Genomic DNA, 22,759 nt, shown 5'->3' on the forward strand with positions numbered 1-22,759 from the left:
AGGAAGTGAAGAAGTCCCGATAATTATTTTTCAGTCATTCTTGTAGTTAGACAGGTAAAAATAATAACTTTTAGTCCCCTTAAAAGTAATTTTGAGGAAGCCAGGTTTTATAGGTAAACAAGAAAATAACTGCAAGGCACACAAAATAGGATTAAAAGACTTTGTGACATAACGAAATACAGGTAAATCCTCTGTGAGGGCTCCTTGTTGATTGTTTGGTGCCCACTGGAAGACTGTGAGCCATATTTGTACTATTGGTTGTCATAACAACCCTTTAGCTTGTCAAACCGATGGGTCTGCAGGTGGTTCCCATCATACCCAAGCACTGAACTCTTGACAGCTTTATGACTAAATCAGACCCAGAGAATGAGATTACTATGTAAGGCATGAAGTCCTGTACAGTAGGATATCCTCACTTCCCGTATAAGTATTGGACCATATCAAATGTACTGCTGCAGCCTTTTCTGAGGGAAGTTGAAGCATATGACTACATGACCACATTTTGATCCATACCTGAAAGGGTTATATGCCTTAAGATTTCCAAATATGTGTTTACATTCATGCACCTAAATTCATAGGTAGCAATTAAATAAACGTCCTGATTTTCAGAAGTGAATTCATTTGATCTTTGTAGTGCTCACAGTCAGCAGCCCTTAAGCTGCATCGTGTAGAAGAGCCTGTTTTTTTTAATAAGTGTGTTACAGAAGACTCTATAGATTCATTTTTAAGTGTTTTGCTCTTTATTAAAGTTCTAGATAGGATTATGCATAACATGAAACTCTAGGACAACCTTTGGTTAGATTTAAGCCTATAATTCCACTTTGATTCAAATATCTTAAAATACGCTAATAAGGGTTAGCCTGCTCAGTTTCAGTCCTCATTCAGGCATGTACAACTAGATCGTCATTTGTGTTTGACTGTCCTAGTGACAGCATGTGCAAGGTTATGTTATTTATAGCTTTGCCTTCAGACCAAGTACAATTAGAAGAGAGATAAGGATAGGATTAGCTAATTCACTCTTAATAAAGCTCCAGTCTGTATATTTACCTGCACAGAAAGTATCAATTAAAATGCAGTTTATTTCAGTTAACTGAAAATAGGTAAGTTTAAAAAAATTAGAGCACAAAATAAATGAGAAGACTTTATACTTGTTACACAACAAGGAACTGATAATCTTTCTGCCTTTCCTGAGAGAGAGTCCAGTAGCTTTATGTGAGATGACTGTTACTATTTGTTTTATTGTGGTGCTTGAAGGCTCCAGCTAAGATGAGGGTCCCACTGTGCTGTACAGAAAGAGCGAGGCAATCCCTGCCCCAAAGCATTTACAGTTTCACAAATTTAGGTTCAGCACTCTGAAATTAGGGTCTCTAGTGAGTAAAGAATGACTCAGTGAGACTGAGTCTCTCACTGCCTTTCTGAACACGGTTTGTCTCTTAAAAGGTGGGATCTCTCTAATCTTTTCTTCCCCTGAGAAATTACCTTTTTTATGACCTCAAGTTTTCTGATGATTTCTTTTCCAGAGAAGTTGAGATTTAGACTCGTTTCGTCTGCAGCCATTTCTTTAAATGAGGCCATTTCCACGTGAAGAAAGATCTCATAACTACTCACTTTGCACATGCCTACTCATCTCCACGGGACACTGAAGCTTCTGTACTGTGAGCCAAGAGCAGCCTTTTAGCATTTCCTTGTTAGAATAAAACCTATCATGTAACTGTAAACTGACGGCCTGAGTCAGAGAAACCCGATTTGTTTTTTTCTAGGGAAAGGCTAAGGAGAATCTATACTGGTCTCTCTGGCTTTCTTACTGGGACTAGTTGCAGGGACTGAACAAAGCTTATTACTCTACACAAGGAGAGACCTCTCACTGTCTCCTAAGATTTGGCCCTCAGACTTCAGCTTTCTACAAGTACTCCCGCTACACTTATTAGTCTTGACTTAGAGCCAAGGCCAGACTTTTCTGGAAATGCGTATATTTTTTGTTTGATCCAGTTAATGACCCTATTAATACAACATTGCCGCAAATGTCTCGTAGTCGTAAGCACTCTCCTTTCAACAGTCATATGAAGAAAGGAATAGTGTGATACATGCTGCTGTGTACTTACAGAGCCTCCTTTTTATAGATCATGAAAGTAGCTCCTGGACTCCAGGTAAGATACATGGCATTTTGTTTGGGTGGTAATTATGTACTAGCTGAAGAAAATACTATACACTGATGCTTTCTGTGGGAATTTAGACTGCATTAACTTTTTGGCCGTGGCCTAACACTATTTTTGGAAACTTTATTTAAAAGAATCCAGGAAATCAGTAATCTTAGTGATGGCTTCTATTAATGAAATGCAAGTGATTTCAGTTTGTTTAGCTGTCTTGTATGTGAACACTAAATAGGAAAGATTTTCAGAGTGTGGCCAGGTTACAACATGCTTAACTAGCAGAGGTAGCTTTCAACAGGCGATCTTTCTATCTCCATGTGATTAAGGCCTTTCTCCTTCAAAACCCACCAGGCCAGATTCACTTCTTCCGTTTTCCTTGTGACCTTAAACAAGAGTATCTTCTGGGGCCCCAGGGTTCAGAACACATGAACGGACATTTACGTAGAAGGGAGAGTGGTAGCCCTGAAGGGTCGTCTTTCTCCACTAGATTTAACTTTGGTCAGGCTACAGGCCTATCACATCCCTGCCTATTGTCAGATCTGTTAAAAGTGGATCCTCGGATCCTAATTTTTCATATTATCTAGTGAGGTATTTACATCAGATCTTTTCATAAGGGAGCTTTCCATCCCCTTTCCTCGCATATCTGAGCTCCCCCCACAAGGATGGGCACAGGCTAATGCATAAAACAGAGAAGCAGTACTGAGGATATCCAAAACTGCACTCGTAACAACATTACCTTGGGTGTTTATTTCAGGATTAGGCAAGGGACTTCTCTCTCTGCCACGTGTTTTTCCTCATTTGTTGAATAGAGAGAGTCAGTTTAGTCTGCTTATATCCTTTCATACTCTGGGAAAGACAGCCCTGTAATTTACAGTGAGCTGTGTTTAGTTTTGCCTGAGAGTTTGTTTGCCCTTACAGCATTAAAATAGTTTGCTTGAGGTTATGTCTCCTTTTAGGAAAGTTTCTACTAAACCTTTAACTGGAATTAAAAGCATACTAAGAGGTATCTTGCACTTGTTTATTTCAAGATATGCTTACTATTCCTAATACTGATATTTTTAAACTACTGCCAAACTCTTCTGAAAGAAGATTGAGATTCTATACAAGGAAGAAAAATGTTGAATACTTACTATCAGAGGAGACAATGCAATGAAGTGCAAGTCAAGTATCTAGCCAGAATTAAAAAAAAAACCAACAACTAATATTGAATTCTTCCCTTTGCCTCGCCCTTAAAGGCTCACCCCCTAGGAAGGCTTGCTGGGAAAAAATTGTCCTCTCTATATAAGGGCAAAAAACAAACAAACAAACCCCTTTTATTAGAAGGATTAAGGTCAGAAAATGTTCTAGTGAATACCTGGAGATTTTGATACAGTAATTTTTAGGATTTGCTGTTAGTCTGCTCTAAAATGAAGTTTGTTTTGCATGCTCTGCTGTTGGACATAATATTGTTTTCCTTTTCCCACAAGTAGGTAACTAGGACTCACTAAGAACTATTTTGTAGCTATAACATTTTTTAGAGCTGTACGGAGGATTTAACTATAATACCTCACTCCTAGAAGGTCTTCTGACTACTTGTGAATAGAAAGAAAGCTGAAGAATTGTAAAATAAAGTTTTTGTCTCTTGCATTTTCATAGCCTTCAGCCAAATATGTTGCCTAGGTGCATTAAGAAATCTAAGCAAGTACCGTGCAAGGTAATAGGAAAGCCTAACAGAGCAATCTGGCAGCTAGATTTGCGAGCAACGTTCAGGTGTTGCAGTAAGTTATTTTAAGAGAATGAATAATGTTAGTACACTAACTGCTCCAGGGTCAGTCCAGGCTCCTCCCAAGGTATATGTAGTCATCCAAAATGAAATTCATAAAGGTCAGTGTGCTGTGGTTGTTGGTCCTTAGGTGGAGGAAGAGCTGAGGAACATTACTTTTAGCTTCAGTTAGCTGCTGGGAAACACTGTCTTCCTTCTGAACCTCCCTATCTGAAGGTATCTAAACCAGTCACTTTGTTTCACCTTCTCTGCCTACACAACAGACTTAAGTTAAAATCGTTATTCTGGCTGATTCAGATGAGCAACCTCACCGCACATTTTCCATATTCTAGTTTGGCAGACTACATGTGGCTGGTGGCTCCCTCTGAACTGGACTGTTTTGTATAACTAATAACATGTTCTCTTTGAGATGAGAGTCTAACATCAGTGCTTTTAATCTCAGGCTGCTGCTCTAACCCTTCCGTTACAGAAATTCTATCGTTCACCCAAAAATACTTAGTGATTTGAACTAAAGAACAGTCACAACAGGGGACTGAGAGGCTTCTCATCTCTCCTGACCTTCTAGCTACAAAATTTTCTAACCACTAGACTTCTTGGATTGTAAAGATGTCTGCACCCATTTTGCACAGGTGTTGATTGTGCCTAAAGAATTAGGTCACCTAAGCAGGAAATACTTATATTAGGACTCTTGCTTTGGATTCTGCCAAAGATCCAGGTCTCAGCTGTGAGACAATGTGGCTTCGTGCCAGAGCACTGGTGGGAAGTGAGGTTCCCGGAGAACGGAGGTGCAAGCTGGTACGTCTTCATGGAGACCGTGGGCACTAGATGTGGACAAATCAGTAGCTTTGGGAATGTGTGATCAGTTCCTTGCCTGTCATATGGAGATGAGGGTATTTTTGTACATTAATGAGCTGCTGTAAGGGTGAATATGTTGAAGAGCGTCAGAGATTCATGTGCTGTGATGGGTCTTTCAGGGAGAAATAGCCAGCTTCTGCTTATTGTGTAAACTCCCACAACATTGCTACGTGTTTTTACTTAATAATAGTAAAATAATACCTTGCTCTTTTCAGCGTTTGACCTTCAAGAACCACACGGAAATACTGCTAGCCCTATTTCAGAGATGGTGAAACTGAAGTATGAGGTGGTGAAGTGGTTTGTCTGATGTGGCCCGGCAGGCTGCTAGTCAAGTTAGCTGCGAAGGAAAGCCTAGGTTTCTTGAGGTGCATTCCTATTCCAGAGTGTGTAGAGGGTGAATTAACATGGCAGGATTTAGCCTGTCAGAAACGACTTGGTCTCACAAGCTGTTCCACGATCTCAGATGGTGAGACTGGAGCCAAACTGAAGTTCTTATGATCTGTTTCTTCCAGTCTTTGAGCTGAGCACTGCCCAGAAGGGAAGCTGCTGGAGATTTCTATCTTGTAAGTGTGCTAAAAAGTTAATTTTTCTGTTTCTTAAAAAGAGGCTTTTATCTGCATGGAAACCATTAGTGCAGCGTATTGAAGTGTGTGGCAAATCACTCATGGTACACTACTCACGGTTTGGGGAGCTCTGTTCTTACAGGTCTGATTCTTCCCTATTGCTTTTAAGGAAAAGTGAAGTTATGAAAGTTTTATATCATTAGAAGCAGCACTCCCATACAGCCTGAACAAGCAAATATCATACAACATGGAAGTGGGTTATAGTAAGAGAAAAGGAAGTAAAAATTATGGGAATGAGGTTGTGAATTCTTGCACATAAAAATGTCTCAGGGAAAGTCCAAGGGAGATTTGAAGAGGAGGGCTGCCTATTCCAAATCATGGTCTGAAACATACTCTGCAACCTAGCACGAACAATTGCCTAGGCACATCTCTAGCGAGTGAAGGTGCATCTCAAGGGCCAAGCGTACCCATCAGCAAATTCTGTACTTACACCTGGCATTGAACAAATATTAGAGGTCAGCGGGAGCCATTGCATGTCAGCACGTATAGATTATATAGGATGCCCTCCACCAAGATGTACATATGGAACTATGGAATATGAAAATGAAGTGCACACTTAGCACTACTTACCTCTTTTTGAAAAAAACTGGTGTTACCAAATACAGGAAAATATCATCTGTGCAATATTGATTCAGTGACCCAATGGTTATGCTCTCAGCCAAGATCCTAAATTAAAGTAATGTGTCAAGATGCACGTACTATTGAGCAGAGCCAAAAGCTGCACTCTCTTTAAAGGACTGCATGCTAGCACAAGCTGTGTGGCATGAATACAGGTATCTGTCATGTCAGTACAATGGGACAAGTATAACTGTGTCCTCTCAAATATCTCAACACACTGGAACAGCTTATCCCTGAAAATTTGAATGTCTTCAAGTCTGCAGCAGTTATTTGTCATTGGATGCCCACTGGACACGATCCAACAACATATAGGTAGATAGGATTTCCTCAATGTATTTCTCTTATGAATCCATTCCAATATAATGACTTCCAGAACAGTGAATATTTATAGTACTCTCTGTGAAGATGCAATGCTTGATGCTTACATGCACTCTTTGACAATCACCAAATTTTCTGTAGTCCCCATGTAGTGGGCCAAATTTTTGAAGTAGTTCATGTTCTCCAATACTCAGCCCTCGGACACAACTGGAAAACACTTGGAAAAAGTGCTCACTCAGCAGCTAACCACTCCCATAGTGGAACAGATGGCCAGATTTCAAAAAACCCCTCCTGACACATATTGAAATACACTTCTTTTCTCTATATTTATTATGCAGAAGAAATCTAAAAGTAAATTCAGAGGTTCAAAACACATTTTTAGACCTTGATGTTCCAAACTGACCCATGCCTAATTTTGTTCTAGTTAATCTGAATTTTTTTACCACAGTTTTGAGTACTTATGAAGATCTGAGAGCAAATTCTGATATGTATTTGGTAACTAACCTCATCTGAAAGTACAGTTCTAGTTGTGTTTTCTAAGTTCTTGTGAACATTTTAACCTGTATCACTTTGCCTCAATGTAAATTTTCTGAAACACTTTATTGATGATGAAAATTTCATACCATTGCATTGCTATACTGAGTGTTATTTCAGGAGTTGATAAAGAAAGAAATTTCAATTACTGGTGCTAAAAAAAAGGAAAACAAGGTGGTTCATCTGAAATGATCCTCAGGCATGAGAATGTTGTAAGTAGACCTAAATGTTGCTGATGAAATGAAAACTTACTGGCTTCTTATTTCAGTTTGAAAATTGCCTAAAGCTGCAATGTAAGTATTGCTTCCTATCTGTGTGACTCCAGCTCTTTACTGACAACTATTCTTAGCTGCTCTTGGGCTTCAAAGGTTCCCTTTTCTCCTGTATTTGGTAGCAGAATACAAATTTAGAACTGTGTAATCTCTTTTGACTACTAATCCATACTCAGAAAACGTAATGCATTTTTAGACCTCTGCAAGAGCCTAGAAATGATTTTTGAAGACTGGAAAGCAGATTTGTAGTGTGAAAGATCGGTCTTCCGGTGAGCTTGTTATGGTTCTTACAATGCCTTGATTTGAAAATGTAAATGCAAAAGTAAGTAACATTAACATTAGAGACAAAGTGTCCAATTTAAACCTTTTTCAGATTAACTGGAACAAAATTAGGCATGGGTCAATTTGGAACACAAAGGTCTAAAAGTGGATTTTGAGTCTCTATATTTATTTTTAGCTTTCACCTGCATAATAAATATGGAGGAAAGAAATGTGTTTCAAAACTGAATGTTAAGGTCTGGGTCATATGCTTAAAACAATATTACCGCAGTGTTTTAATTAACTTCAAGGAAACGTAAAAAATATCTGTTTTCTTTGCATATCTTCCCCATTATATATAGAAATCCATGTGATTTTAGAGAGGAGGAACAAAGTTGGTAATAAAACAATCCACACCAATGGATTTCAAAGCAATTTACCACTGTTTCGGAGGAACCTCAAAGCCCCCTGCCACAGCACGTAGCTGTCAGGGAGTCACGGTGCCCACGTGTCCTGAGCCCACCTGGGCTGCCAGTGGGACCTGATGGTGGATGTGCACTGCAGCAGACAGCAGCGCCTGGTGGCTGTGTCTGGCTCCCGGCCGTCCCTGGGCACTAGCTGGCCCAGCACAGAGGGCCAAGGAAGCCACCACCTGGGTCCTGCTAGGGGATAGCTGTCAGGATCGCTAGTTGGCTAGCTGTGCTGTTGTATTGCACCCACGCGCTGCATGGAGCCTCATTGGACCAGATCTTTGCCTTCACATTTTGCTGATGATTTGCATGGTCAGCACCTCCTGAGCCGACTGAGCGCAGCCCTTTGAGTGAGGGCTGAAGACGTCTCAGTAAGTCATAGTCACTGGGAATCACTTCAGGTTTTATACCTGTGAATCCTTTTTCTTAGGACCGCTGCTCTAGTCAGTCAAGAAATCCTTCAAATCAGTGGGCTAGTGTCTAAGAGAGGAGCAGTCCTGCAACTATGGCTGTGCTGGATCAGGCCCAACAGCAGCAGCCATAGTGAGAAGCCACTGTTTTAGCCACAGAGGTGTTCACTGCCCCTGCAGGTGCCCTGCAGCAAGGAGGGATGTGTGCTACCTGCAAGGCACTTAGGGACTGTCATATGACACTTAGGGACTGTCATATGGCAGTGGTGTCCCTCCAGGCCACTCTTTCTCTTCTGTTAGACCTTGTTAGATGCTTCTGAGAAACAGTTTGTACAATTTTTTTTTTTTTTTTTTGAACTCCAGGAATGGTTTGGATAATGCTCTGAAATGTGAAGGTTTCTCTACTATCCTCTGTGAATTTCAAGTGCAATTAGAAGTTTACAGGAGCAGCACAAAAGCTAATCCATTTGGAGTCTTCTTGAGCAACTGGCCTGTTCTGATCTTGGGACAGTAAGCTTTACAGATTAAAGAAATATTGCAAGACTGTTGCTCTTCAGCATCATTGGGTCTCTGCTTCTCTGAAGACAGACCAAGAGGAGCAGCCTGTTCATGCTGTGTGGACACTTCCTGGGTAACTGTGGCCCAGCTGTGAGGAAAAAGCACTGTAGTGCTTGTGGGCTGGGATCACTGGTCAGTTGTGAAATCAGCCTGAACTGGGCTAAATGGCTACTGCTATTGGAGAATTTTTATTCACTAGCATTTATGCTCATTTTGCACTGGAGCAAAAGAGACAAACTGTCCAGAGAGAATCAGAAACCTATCACATTCAAAGCCCACTTGTCATATATCTTTCTGACTTGCTTATATGAAGAAAGCCGTGTCATACTCTGACAGCCCCAAGTTATTACAGCTAGGCCTATAAAGTGTAAGCAAAATTACTAACCCCCACGAACAGCAACCAGGCAAAAAAAAAAAAATTCCTGAGTCCAATTATTCCTTGTACATCTGAAACCTCCCCAAACTAATAAATGATAGTTGATTATACTGTGCCTGAGGGTTAACATTTTGGAGCTATTTCTGACCAGCTGGGGAAGAGGAGTGAGTTCCAAAACTGAGGAGCCTTTGCACAGTGCAACCTGCCGCAAGCCGTCTTTGGGTTGAAGGTGCACCAGGCCGAGCTCCCCTTTCTGCCAGTTGTTAGTGCCTCTGGGATCACGGCCTTTACAGACAGGTAGCTACAATTTTGGTCAAGGTCGCTCTGCTTTTGTAGCAGGAACTGGGTTATGCTTCCTCCTGCAGGGACAGACTGTGTTTTAGGCTAGGGCTTAGGCCAGCTAAGCAGTGTGGCTGACACAACCCTTTTGCATTCTCTGTTGTCTGTAACCGAGCATTTGCTCCTTGCTATTTCAGCACCCTCTGAGTGAGGGAGGTTGGTTAAAGGAAGGGGTGAAGCATTTGAAGAAAGCCAGATACCTCATGTGTTCCATCTGTGAGTCTAATTTCATCGTGTTCAGGTAACATCAAAATTGCAAAACAGTTCAACTGTACAGTAAAAGATTCAATGAGGATTTTTCTTAAATTATCAGTCTATATTCATCTGTAAGCGCTGTGTAAATCATGAAAGCATGGTGCTTATACAAAGGGTGATATGTTCAGTGCCCAGTAGATCTGCTTTATTCTGAAAAGGATTACAGGACATCTTAGAACTACTCAAGAGCAATTCTAGTGGCTTGTCCAGTTTGCTCACCAAAACCTAAACTTGCTCTCAGAAGTACCAGGAGGCTGTTTTAACGATAGAGTTGATAAGAGGCTGAGCATAACTGGTTAAAGTGTGGAGTGGCTCTCTTTGAGACATATTCAAGCACTTGGCAGTGTGAGGTGTCCATAGCAGGTGCTGGATTTGCTATAAATGGACAATTTATAAACAGAGCTGACAACTGGGAAAACAGAGCAGTGGGAATGCTGGCATTCCTGAGCCCGTAGCTGCTTTCCTATCAGATGGTCCCCGGCACAGTTAGTGATAGCTTCTGTGCTGAAAGGCAGCCAGTTGGCTTACATGCAAAAGAGTGCTACCTCAATGCATGTAAGAGCTACTGCTAGATGTTTTCAATAGGCCAATGCAATTAGATTTTACTTTTGTCCTTCCTTAGGCAACAGAATATTTTGGTTAATTCCTGCATTAACGGTCTTTACTGTCTGCATTTTCTAGAAGGGGGAACCCCAAAACCATTTTACTCAGATTGCTTTTAAATGTTATATAGGGTTTTGTCATTATTTGTGTAAACAGCTTGGCTAGACATATGTTTACATGTCACACATTTTTGGAACAAATTGTCTTCACCAAACAACCCTTAAATTAGACCAAAGCCTTCAGCAATTTAAAAATACAGAGCATCCTCCAAAGAAGCAGGGCTTGTGGGACTTATTTTAGCAAATCTAGCTGTAAGTGAGACACTGCAAGGCAGCCAGCTGAGAGCCAGGCGCCCAGCCCATCTTTCCACTACATTCACACTTCACGGATTAGATGATCCTTATTTTCATTTTGCTTCCTGAGGCTAAGCGACTCCAGCAGGAACACAAGCTTCCCACCCCTCCTTCCGTAGCTTCTGATTTGTTTTCTTTGATCAGAAACAAGCCAAGGAGCAGAAGAGAAAAGGAAAAATAATGCTAACTCCCTTTCTTCTTTTTTCCTCTTGCTTTGAGCAAGGAGATCATTTGGTCTGGGGAAGAGAAGAGCTCTGGGGTTTTAGCCCTTTCCCTCAAAGCATAGGTAGTAATGCAGATAATCTCACTTCTCATGATGTGCTTGCAAACTCACTGTTTCTTTACTTCAGTCAGGACTCTGTCTCCTTCTGTTTTGCACTTAGCTCTTCTCCATTCCTCTGTTTACTTCCACATTCTTCAAGAGTTCAGATATACAGAGAGCTACAATCCTTTTTTTGGAGTCCTGGCTCATAATGCTGCAAAAAACAGACTGCAGGATTTACCTTTTTCTTAACTCTGACATGTTCGTCTTAGCGCCATATCAATGGCAATTTTTCAGATGCCTTCTCCTTTCTACTGTTTTTCCTTCTTCATCCCAAAATGGGGCCTCTGCAATTCCTACCTGCTCTACTACTGTAGTAACTCACTTCCTTGTCAAAGCACCTGTTTAGAGCGTTGGAGACAGGTTCAAATCTTTGCTCCATCTGATTCATACTGAGAATTGGTTTAGGAGAGACTTTCTTCTGTTGAAGTTGATTCACACTGTGTAAGTAATTACATATTCATTGGGATAGAAAGAGAAGTTTTGCCCTAGGCAGTAAATCACTCACAGCAGGAGGTTTTTCACTTTCCGGGTGGAGTGAAGCTCTGAATATCAGCATATCTGTAATATCTGTGATTCCGCAGCAGGGGCTTGTACGTGTGCTCTCTCTTGCTTTCTCTTTGTCCAGAAACTCATTCCGGGAGCCAAAAAGCATTTATTGCTGCAGCTGATATTTTGATTTGCTGCTATTTTTGATTTTAGCAAAGATACATTTTCAGGCAATAACTGTTTCAAATAAAAGATTCCTAAGCTGTTGTAGATGTGCTAGCCAGGATACTGATGAGCTCTGACAGACACCAATTCAGAAAGAGTGATGGCAGGCTTTAATGATGGAAATTTGGATGGTTAGTACTCACGGTATTGCTCTCTCCCTAACTCTGCTATTTATAGTGCTAAATCAGTAAGGCCTTTAAACACAGCAACAGCCCTATGATTTAACAGGATCATTTACTTGCTGTCATTTCTGAAGATCCTTAAGTATTTTGCTGGGTTGAGGCTGTGGAGAACAGGCCATGAAGATTTTATCTGCAAGTTCACAGATGTGAACCCTGTGAAATATAGATATATTTGACCTCCTAATTTACCATGGATGTGGTGCTGTAGCGTATAACAGGTTATAGGCTGAACATTCGTGGTGTTGCCTACCATAATGTAACAGTGACATTAAATGCATGCTTAATTTTAAACATACGAGTAATATCTGCTAGCAGCAATTGCTGGTTTTGTGTTTTTGGGACTTGTTTTCAGTTTGGTGCTAGAGGCAGCAGGAAATCATTTAAAGATGTGCCTAAATTCAACCCTATTCTGTAAAGTTCTTCAGCGCATTCTAAACTTTAGATATATGTCGGCTAGCTTTTCCAAGTAGGATAATTTCTAGAACTGATAAAATTCCACTTGAGAAGCAGAATGACTATGATATTTTTTCATTCAGCCCATGTAGTACAAATCTGTGAACTCTTGTTGACTTTTTGGTGGTCTCATGCTGTCAGTGCTTCAATGTTCTTGGAATTTTAAGAATGCCTCAAAACAGGTTATAGTCAACCCTAGGAATTCTGCATTAGACCTCTCATATTAGCAGAAGAAGAAGAATTAATTATAAAACTAAAAGTTAGTGTTTGTTTAGACAAAAGTGATCAAGATACATGACTTTGTTATATTATATGTAAATAAATTACATATTTATTACATAATATAATTGCTTAATATAATTATATATTATATTTATTATTTTTATATATTAAAACATATGTAGCTTAAAAGCAAAAATCAGAACAGAAGTTTAAAAACAGATTGACAAAAGTAAAGTGAAAGAGCAATAAAAGTGAAAATGTAAAATTAAAAAGAAACTGTATTCCAAAGAAAATAAAGGATAATATAGAACAAAAGCTATTAAGTCATTAGTAAGTCATTAAATCAAGATAACTTATATGGGAACACTAAAAAATGCTTGTGGATCAATGCTGCTGATTTTTAATACAGTCTGGAACCCTGGAGATAGTCCAGAAGACTGCAAGGCAGTTAATGCCAATCTGATACTTAAAAGGAGAAAACAACTAAATACGCCCTGATCTTGATCTTAGGAAAAATGATGTAACAGTGGATACAGGTTTCAGTTAGTAAAAATGAGAGACATGGCAATATATTTTAAGCCCAGATACGCAAATATGTGTTAAATCAATCTTCCCAAGGTAAGTGGCTATTTTTTTGAGATCATATACTATAGTGTTAAGTGTTAAGATAAAAAGGCATTTAATTTGGTTCTATGATATTTTTATTAAAGCATTAATAGCACATCAATGCATTAAATAGATCCAATATTCTACATAATATGTGTCAAATGTAATTCTATGTGAGGATTTACCAAGTAAGTGTACTTCTACTGGGGACTATAACGTTTTAGAATTTGATCAACGACTTGGAAAAAAATATAATATCATTGCAAATAGAATTCACTTTTGACATGAAGACTGGGAAAGGGAAGAAGATGGGCTGCTGATACAGAGCGCTCTGGCGGGCTCTGCAGTGTTGGCAGTGGGCAAGCAATGTGCATTTCCAAAAAGGCAAAAATAAGACCACGCATCTGAGCATAAACGCAAGCCAGGCTTAGAGAACAGGAAAGCAATCACTTGAAAGAGGACCAGGAAATTATGGCGGATAATCAGCTACACAGGAAATCTCAAATTAGAGCAAGAGGTTCTAATTGTTTTGTAGTCAAGGTCAAAGCCTGGGGGCAGAGCAGATCGGCAGCCTCCCTGCAGACAAGGCCTCCACTGCTTGTTCCAGCAAACCAGGAAGGACACAGCTCCCTCTCAGCTGTGTGGGGGGAATACTCCATCCCTACTCTGGCTGTGTGGGGCTGGCAAAGGTTATAGCAGGAGGTGCCAAACTGTCATCCACTGCCATAAGGCAGGCTGCGTTTCTGTCTCTATTTTGTGTTGGTGCAGCTCTTCTTGGAGTGTTAAGCCTTCTTTGAGTAGCCATATTCCAAGAGTGGTGTTGAAGAGGTGAAGGTGACTCGGAGAAGAGCTCTGAGAGCTAGTAAGGGACAGGAGAGCATACTCTACTGGCAGTCACTCCGGAAATTCCCCCTATCCAGTTTACTGAAGAGGAGGTTGCATCTTCTATCTGTCCTCCAACCTTCTTTCAGGAAGGCTCTGCTTATCCTCCAGTGCTACTTCAGAATGTTTTCTTACTTTTCTAGGTCTTTTCTGCCCTGATCCCTTGCTTCCTCAGACTGCTGTCCTGCTCCTCCAGCCAGCTGAGACTCCCCTCCACTCCCGGGCAGCTCAGGTCCTTCTTCAGCTTCTGCACTAGCTCTGGCACTCCTGCAGTACTTTGGAGCTTCCCCCAGTGCTCTCCCAGCACTGGAATACTCTTTGAGCTTTCCATGTCCTGTTTTTAGTTTTTTATTATTTTATTTTTCAAGTTTTTTAAATTAGGTAAGAAAAAAATCTCCATAAAATCTTGCAGGTGAACACACTTGGGAGAGAAACAGCTGTATGTGACAGTAATGGCAAGCGACTCCACCTTGGAGAAAGCGACTCTGCCTTGGAGAAAGCTAAGCAAGCTTAAAATGAGTATAGCTAGGTCATAAACTAAATTCAGTCAAGAAAATGTGTTTTTCTGTTTTCAAGTGGAGCTAGCAAGAACCACCAATAGTAATGTGAAGCTATGATAGTCAAGGGAATGATAGCACTGACATTGTCTTTTAGACTGATATCTAGCAAACTTCCTTCAGCAGTAACAAATTACCATATTCATTCATGTATTCATTCATTCATTACCTTGAATGAAATAATACATTGGTCGCTGCAGGTCAAAAACTATTCTGAACTGGAGCAACAAACAAATAACTGTCCCAAAGCAAATCCATAGTATGTAATTATCTGATGCCAAGATGCAGCAGTCGTTTGTCTTCTCTCTGGTAAGACTAAATTACTGATAAAATGTCATCACACTAGGAACACTTTTTCCAGGTAGCCAACAAGAAAAACTGAAGTACATGAAGAACATGTGGGTCTGTTAGAGCAGAATCAAGGGCTTAGTAACCAGCTAGACAATGCAAACTCAATGGGTTTGAATAAGTCAGGGCTTGCAGCTTTGCTACAGGTGTTGCTCCTCCAGGTTTTAGTGATTGACTTCATACTACCTTAAGTTTGATCTAGACAGTCTCAAAGATCAGTCAGGTCCTGTTATTAGCATTTTTCCCTGGAAAAAATATGAGGAAACAATGCATTCGTGACTCTTGTTCATGACGGTAGTGCAGTTCACTTTAGGTATTCAACTTTGGAGGAACAGGAAAGATAATATTGTCCCTGAACGAGTTTCTTGTGGAACCGTGCGGTTACATGAAGTAATGGGTTTAAATAGTACATTATATCTCTCAGCATCTCAGTATGTGAGAAGAGCTGATGGCATTGATGAATGTTAGGAGTGACTCTGATCCTACAAGCTGATTCTGCATCTAAATTAACTGAATCTGTAATTTTAGGTTGGAGAATAAAATAGCTTTTTATTTTTCTTGTAAGATAACAGCTTTTCAACTGTTCAAGTTCTTTTCAGACCTGTTGATTAGCACAGGGAAAAAAGGAGAAGGCACAGCAGAGGCTGCAGTTACCCAACAGATTGCGGATGCCCAAAGCACTCACAGAAGTTATCCCGGTGAGAAATGTCGCTGGGACACGAACGGTCCCAGCTTCCTGCGGGCTGAGGGTGAGTGTGAGAGCTCAGGTACACAAGGGCAGTTCCAACCCTAATGTACTCCTCTGTCTCTTCCATCACAGAAGCGTAAGAAATAAAATCAGAAGAGTGTAGGAGATCTTAAGGAAAGCACTGGGCATTGTCACACTTCAGTCTCAGACATTCAAGCAGCTGAATGTATCAGGCAACAGATATTTTCCTTAACTCACCCACTGCAAGAACACCAGCCTCTTCAGTATCTGGTCTTCTCCAGCTGGACAGCTGGGAAGAAATCCACCCCTGCTCCAAGATCCTCCACTAGTATGTCTGATCCTAGGATATCTCTATCTAAATATTTCTAGCGTGTTTAATTATTGAAGACAACCATTGAATCCTCTACTGCAGCAATATACATGCCAACCTCTCCTTCTATGCCCAATACTTAGTCTGGCAGTTTTTGCTTTGGGAGTATTTTTGACCAGGTTACTCCAAGGAAATCTAGACAACATTCTTTAGCCCTGAGTAACCTTTTCACTGTGTGTCTGTAATCCTCCCATGGGAATATGTTGTTTTCCCTGTGGGGAATGCTAATTCCCCAGCACACACCATGTCTCACATGAGGCAGAGTGCTGGGCCAGGGAGCTGTAGCTGGGATCCTCTGTGATCTCCCAGTGATAACATTGAACTCACAGTTCCAGATGTCTTCTGAAGGGACCTTTCTACTTCAGCTTACAAATGGGCAGAAGTTGGGATGCTAAAGAAGGACTACCTGGGTAAACCAAATTCCCACTGTTAGCGTTCCTACGCCTGTTGCTGTCTTCATGATGCCTTGCACGTGAGTGAGCAGTAGAAGCAGTATGCCAGGTGTCTCATTTGCATTGCTTCAGTAACATGCTAGTCGGAGGCTAGGAGGGCTCAGATACTCTGTGCAGAAGAAAAGCCCGAATGGCTCCCAGTCAGCAACAGGAAGTCACGGGGGGGGTTTTGACTTGGCAGTCAGGATTGTTTGAACATTCCTAATCCTGTTGTCCAGTTGCAGGAGGAGTGGGTAAGACAGCTTAGAGCATGCCTCTGTAAGAGCTTTCCTACCCTGAGAAGGAAAGAGAAATCCAAGTCCTGCCTCTTCTCTTGTTTGCTGCCCAAGGGAAAGGTGTGAGGAGTGCATATGCCCTGACCATTCCTAAGTCCAGCTCTCCTAGAGTTTGTCTTGGAAAGACCCTAGAAGAAGCTGAGATAAAAGCTGAGGTGGAATTTATTACGGTGCTGTAGTCCAGACTTTGTCAAGAAAGTATGCTGGATTCGTATAGCTGCCTGCCTGGTGACAGGTATCCTCAGTTATACATGAGGGCTGCTGTTCGTAGGAGGCTCTTTGGAAATACTTTTATATTTATGAGCAAACATTTGCTATTACAGGTCTGAACAAGTCCAAGGAACATAATCACCTAGCAGTGTGAAACCACTGTGCGTTGTGTCAGAAATAAAGCTGGACATAGTTTCAGAGAGTGAGTGCCCATCTCTCCTTTGACCATCTTGTTCCCCTACTTCTCAAATCATAGCGCACACCCTTTCTCTCTACGGGTTTTAGGAAGTGCTGTGCTTACTTACAGGGCTCTAACTGTGTGCATTGAACTCTGCTTAAAATCCTGCCCTGCACATACAAATGAGACACAGCCCTAGGGCACCTGGCAATATGCCACCGAAGGCCTCTGACTGTGCAGCTGATGTCCCAGTGTCCTAAACTGTGCTGCATCCTACTGGGCCACCAGTACTTGAAGGACAGGCTTTGTTTTAGGGTTTTGCCTCATGAATAGTGATTTGTTCTGTGGCGACTTCACAGTTGTTTTTCAATGGGCTGGCATGTGACAACATGATGTCTCCAGTCAGTCTGGGGCCTTCCAAACCTACAGCCATGACAAGGGAATATTTATATCTCACACGTACAGCAGGCCAACGTTTTCTAAGTTATCTTGGCTCTTCTTCCCACCCAAAAAGTGTCCTGTATCCACTGGCTCTTATGAGAGGGGAGGGAAATAGGAACTGACGTAGAGTTAGTCGGATACCCTTTCGTCCTTTCCTATCCTTTCAGAGGCATCCTGCCTCTGAGAGTGACTAGGCGTAAATACTTCGGAGGAAGAATCAAGAAACCTTATAAACGAATAATATGTCTGCTAACTAACCACCCGCTGTATTTGTTAGTTGATGATTTATATCATGATATAGATGGTTTACCTCTCTCTATTTTTTTCCTAACTAAACAGGGAATACTAAATTCCTGCTAGCTCTTGACAACAATAACATCCTCCAGCAGTGAATTTCACAGGATAACGCTAAGGAAAAAGACAATTTCCCATTCCTCCATTTAAAATTGGTTGTCCTTGCATTTCTTAGGTATGACTTTCATTATGAGAAATGCCAACAGGTCCCTCTAGTATGCCTTCCCAATCTAGAGAGCTGTTTATATGCATTTCCAAATTCTTGCCTTTAATTTAACTGGCTGTAATCTGTCAGCCACTTCTCACATGCCTCAGACTCCTACTTCCCTTTGAAGATTTCTTTTACTTTCAATAGACAGTCTCTGACTCCTCCCTGGTTAATATTTCTGATGCATTAGATTTTCACTTAAATGCGGTTTTACTGTACCCATTACTATATTACATATATTGCCCCCCAATTATATTATCTACCATATAACCACGATTAAAGGCAATATCAACCTACCTAAGAGATTAATTACTCTCTTTCTCTATCATTTATTAAATGACTTTGTTGATCCCAAACCTCCTCTATTTCAAATAGGTGTTAATACATAAAATTCATTTTAATAGGATTTTCATGTGCAGCTACAGAAATATCACTACAGAGGAGATCTTTCAGCAAAGTTTTCCCAGTGTGTTTAGCAGCATAAAAACATGCATATTTCATTCCTGAAATGCACCACTGAAACCGATCTTAACCAGCCTTAGTTCACTAGAGGAAGAATAGGACACTTCTGTACAGATTCACAAGGCAGTTTCTGTGCAGGGAGGAAACACCCTTCCTTCAAGTGATACTATTAAAGCTCATTAAACTTTGGGCAGTACAATGGTAGTTATTATGAAGACATTGAAGAAAATGCTTGAGCTCCTCCTCCTTGATCTTTCTAGCCAATATGTGGTGGACCATTATAAGGAGGGAGCTGTTACTGCACCTAAACTACCTCTGCAGCACAAACAGAACGTGTATAACAAACAGGCCCAGTCCTTGTCCAAGTTGCGTGCTGTGTTCTTATACTCCATTGACTTACAAATGGTGTAGAAGGATGAAGAATAGGCTTTTCGATATGATTGTAATGTGGTATGTGAGAAATGACCTGCTGAAAGCTTGTAAACATTGCACACATTCTCAAAATGTTAAGAAGTGAAGCTATATTTCAAATACAGCTTGTTAAAAAAACAATGAGATGAACATTTCTGTAAGTATTAGTGCTGATGGGAAGCTTTCCCATATCCCACTTTACTGGGCCCAGGTCTTAGCAATTGATTTCAGTTATTGAATCATTGGCCAAGTTGCCTTCTCTCTGTTTTCAATAACTTTATTGGCAAAACAATGTGCACCAGGTCTGCCAAAGATAATAAGGTATGCTAAATAGCTAGGTACTGAGCAAACTTCTCAGTAGTAATAGGGTTTCACATAACAGATTCATCTTTTATATAGGCTATTCCTGAGAAGGAATTGGAGATCACTGTAACAACACGTTAGAGCTATGTGCATAATGAGTTTTTGGCTTTATGAACATACTGATAAATGAGGAGAAATAGATGTAAGACAGGTCAAACTGAAATAGAATTTTTCACCTTTCTCAAAAAAAAAAAATCTTCACAAAATGCTTAGCTTCTTTTCATCCAAAATATTTCATTTAGTTTTGAGTTAGATATGTCTTCATTGGTATTTTTCTTAAAATTCAGGTCTGTTTTAAAAAGAAAAGAACTTTACCAAATAAAGGTAGGGAAAAAAAACTATTGTAACTTGGAAAAGCAGGACTTGTTTTTTTCAGAATGAATCACAGCAATTCAACATCTTCAATATCAAAGATTTAAATTTTTTTTAAAAGTCTCTTCTTTTTTTCCAAACGAAAATGATCCCTGAATCCAACCTAAATTTGCAAAGTGCTCCATTCTCATATTGCAGCTTTCAGTGAATTTGCTCTTAGCTGAAATGATTTCACCCCCTTTCATTCTCCTACATCTGAAGCAGTTTTTGAAGTGTTTCATCTTTCACCCAATTATATTCTTTTGTTGTCTTTCCTTCCTAGCCTTCTAAGTTCCCAAATTCCTATTTACGTAGCCTACAAAATATTCATTTCCTTTTGAGAACATGGAAGCCTTAATCACGTCTGATTGTGCAATAAAGACCTCCAGGAAAAGAGTTAGTTCACCAGAAGAACCTATAACTCTTAAGCAATCCACTCAGATCACCCACCTCGGAAAAAATCCCAGAGTGCTGGGAGCAGAAATGCAGAAAACCACATGCAGAAATCCACAGCTTGGAGGACCGTGCTGTGCAGAGCCACCGGTGCCTCAGCTGACCTGAGTTAACGCTAATTTGATGTGACCAAACTAGAATGCATAGCTATGGCCAAGAAAAGAGGAAATGCGGTTCAGCAGCACATGATACAGAAGACTTATTGACTGGCAAACAGTTGATAATCTGATTTGAACAGGGAAATGTCCCAAAGGGTAGGAGAAAAAAGACTATTCACTGTAGCCCTCTTAACTACATTCCATTTTAATATATAATACGTTACACCAATAAAGTATAGAACTAGCTGACAGAGGGGAGCCTTTTTTTCGGCAGTGTACGTCTGGTAGCTATATGCCTCAAACGCCATCTAACAGCAGAGACTACGCTGATATCTATATAGCTAGATGTACTTATTTGAGAGCATGTAAGCCCTCAGGGAATGAATCAGCCAGTTTGTGGGGAACAGGGTCAGGCAATTCTAGAAAAGCCAGGCCATTTCATGGCCTAATTTACTTAAAATTTTGGGGCCCTGCTTTATGATTTAAGGTCCTATACAACAAAACTACAATTTGTAAATACTCTTAATAGCTTTACATCACATACTCACCACATATGCACAATCCTTTCAAGAGAGTGTTTTTTTTACCGCTTAAAATGTGTAATTCCAGTTCTGATGAGGTCAATCCCAGACAGCAGCTCAGTCCTGTAGGGGACTCAGTACCTACTGGAATTACCAACCACAAGATGAGAATACTTAGCACCTTTCAAGTTCAGGCCCATGTAGCACAAATATCTCTGAATCTCTGAAAGGCACGTATGTGAGCTAATCACAGTAACACACACGCATGCTCCTAGCAATGCAGTCCAAATGGCATTATGTTTACGAAAGATATTTGTCTAAGGATTGCTGACTTTTTTTCCTAACAACTTATGCACTCCATTTGGCAACCTGTACTAATTTCAGTTTTGGCCTCAGACTCGGCAAACTCCAGAGACTTTCCCTGTTTAACTGCTAAATACAGTGACAAGAAGAAACCACCTTTGCGCTGTGCCCAAAAGCTGTTGCACCTGCGCCATGGGCAACCCCTCCTCCCTGGCTGCGAGAGCCCAGATACGTTCCCAGGTCCTTATATGGAAATCAGCCCACACTGATCTTGCACAACTCACTTGAGTAAAAGATGCTGGCACTGAGAGATGGCTGCCTGAGCTTAAGCTATGCCTAGTGCATGAACAGATGCACACACAAAGTTATTTTGCCTCCCTATCCATTTATGCTAGCTTTCTTCTGCATAGGAGAGCCTTTCATTTATCCTCAGGTTCTCCACACTTAGCCATTTTCCTGTGCTCATCTATCACTGCTTTTTCCCCTTCATCCTCCGTCCCATCTCTTTTTTGCTTATGGTCTCACTGTGCTGAGCATTTAGCAGAAGTGCCTTGAATTTCCCAGGTGCGTCTCTTTCAAGTTTGTTCTCTCTTCTCTCTTTGGTTTCAAGCCAACCAGTTCTGCTGCCCTCTGTTCAATTCTGCCCCTCTTCTACTGTTCATCCTTGACTTTTTTTTTTTTTTACCTCAACCATTGTCAAACACCTTTCCTTTCCATCTGCCTTTCAACCTTACCTTCTGGCCAGGATCTTGAAACAAAGGCACATGAGTCTTGGTGTGTGTTAGCGATTTGTCTGACACCTTCCTTTTTGCATGCCATCCTTCCAAGGCCACATATCTTTTGCTCTCTCTTTGTTTCTTTCAACCAGGTGATCAAGTGCATGCTTCAGGGCAGGCCAGGGTGCCTTTCCGCTCTATTGCTGGAAGCCAGGTGTGAAAGTCTGCTGGCAAACAGCAAACTGTGGCCTGTCTAGCTGCAGAGCACACTGTTAACTAAGAAAATATTTGCATAAAAAAAACTCCAGCGGAGTTCTGTGTTTGCCCTTCTACCAACCTCCACTACGCATTAATTCATTTTTTCTAGACATTTCCACTGTAGCTACTCCTGTGCCTATCCTTTTACTGCACTTTTAGCAGATTTCCCTCTTCTTAGCCTTAACATATTTTTTTTTCTTTTTCCTCTACAATCTTTTCTGTCATTCCCAACCACCTCCTCATCCTATCTTACCACCTCAATTAGGACATTACTCCCCTTAGAGCTATTCCTTTTCCCTCCTCCTTCTTCTCTCCCACCTTATTCCTCTACCCTATTCCCCACAGAAACACATCACTGGGCGTATTGGCCCTCCCTGGAGTCTATTGTCCTCCCTGAAGACACTGATCCCAGGTGCCTGGGGCTTAGCCCCTGGGAGGAATGCCCTCCCCCCCCCCCGAAGCTAAGCTGCACAAAGAAGCAAGAACAAACTTCCACTTCTGGACTGCTGCGGAACGGCTCAACAGCAAGGAGTGGGTAGGAGAGGCCAAGACAGGACTAGGCAATCCTTCAGGCCTGTGCTGGGGCGCTTTGTGGGGAGTCCCAGCTGCTCCAAAGCAGCAGGAGAGGGATGCAGAGGAGCTGGGC

At 41.0% G+C, this 22,759-nt stretch overlaps 1 protein-coding gene across 1 annotated transcript in view; it reads right to left on the reverse strand.

Annotated features, from left to right (window-relative positions):
• LOC104146859 (mitogen-activated protein kinase kinase kinase 1) overlaps positions 1 to 22,085 on the reverse strand; it is a 107,813-nt gene extending 85,728 nt beyond the window's left edge. Inside the window, exons 1-2 of the mRNA XM_068924376.1 lie at positions 21,874 to 22,085; positions 20,864 to 20,980 (exon numbers count right to left, since the gene is read on the reverse strand). Of these exons, the coding sequence (XP_068780477.1) occupies positions 20,864 to 20,980; positions 21,874 to 22,021 (265 nt within the window). The 5' untranslated portion in view covers positions 22,022 to 22,085. The remainder of the gene's footprint in view (positions 1 to 20,863; positions 20,981 to 21,873) is intronic.
• Positions 22,086 to 22,759: the final 674 nt, after the last annotated feature.

The sequence above is a fragment of the Struthio camelus genome, chromosome W (genome assembly GCF_040807025.1).
Source record: "Struthio camelus isolate bStrCam1 chromosome W, bStrCam1.hap1, whole genome shotgun sequence".
In the NCBI taxonomy this organism is placed as follows: Eukaryota; Metazoa; Chordata; class Aves; order Struthioniformes; family Struthionidae; genus Struthio; species Struthio camelus.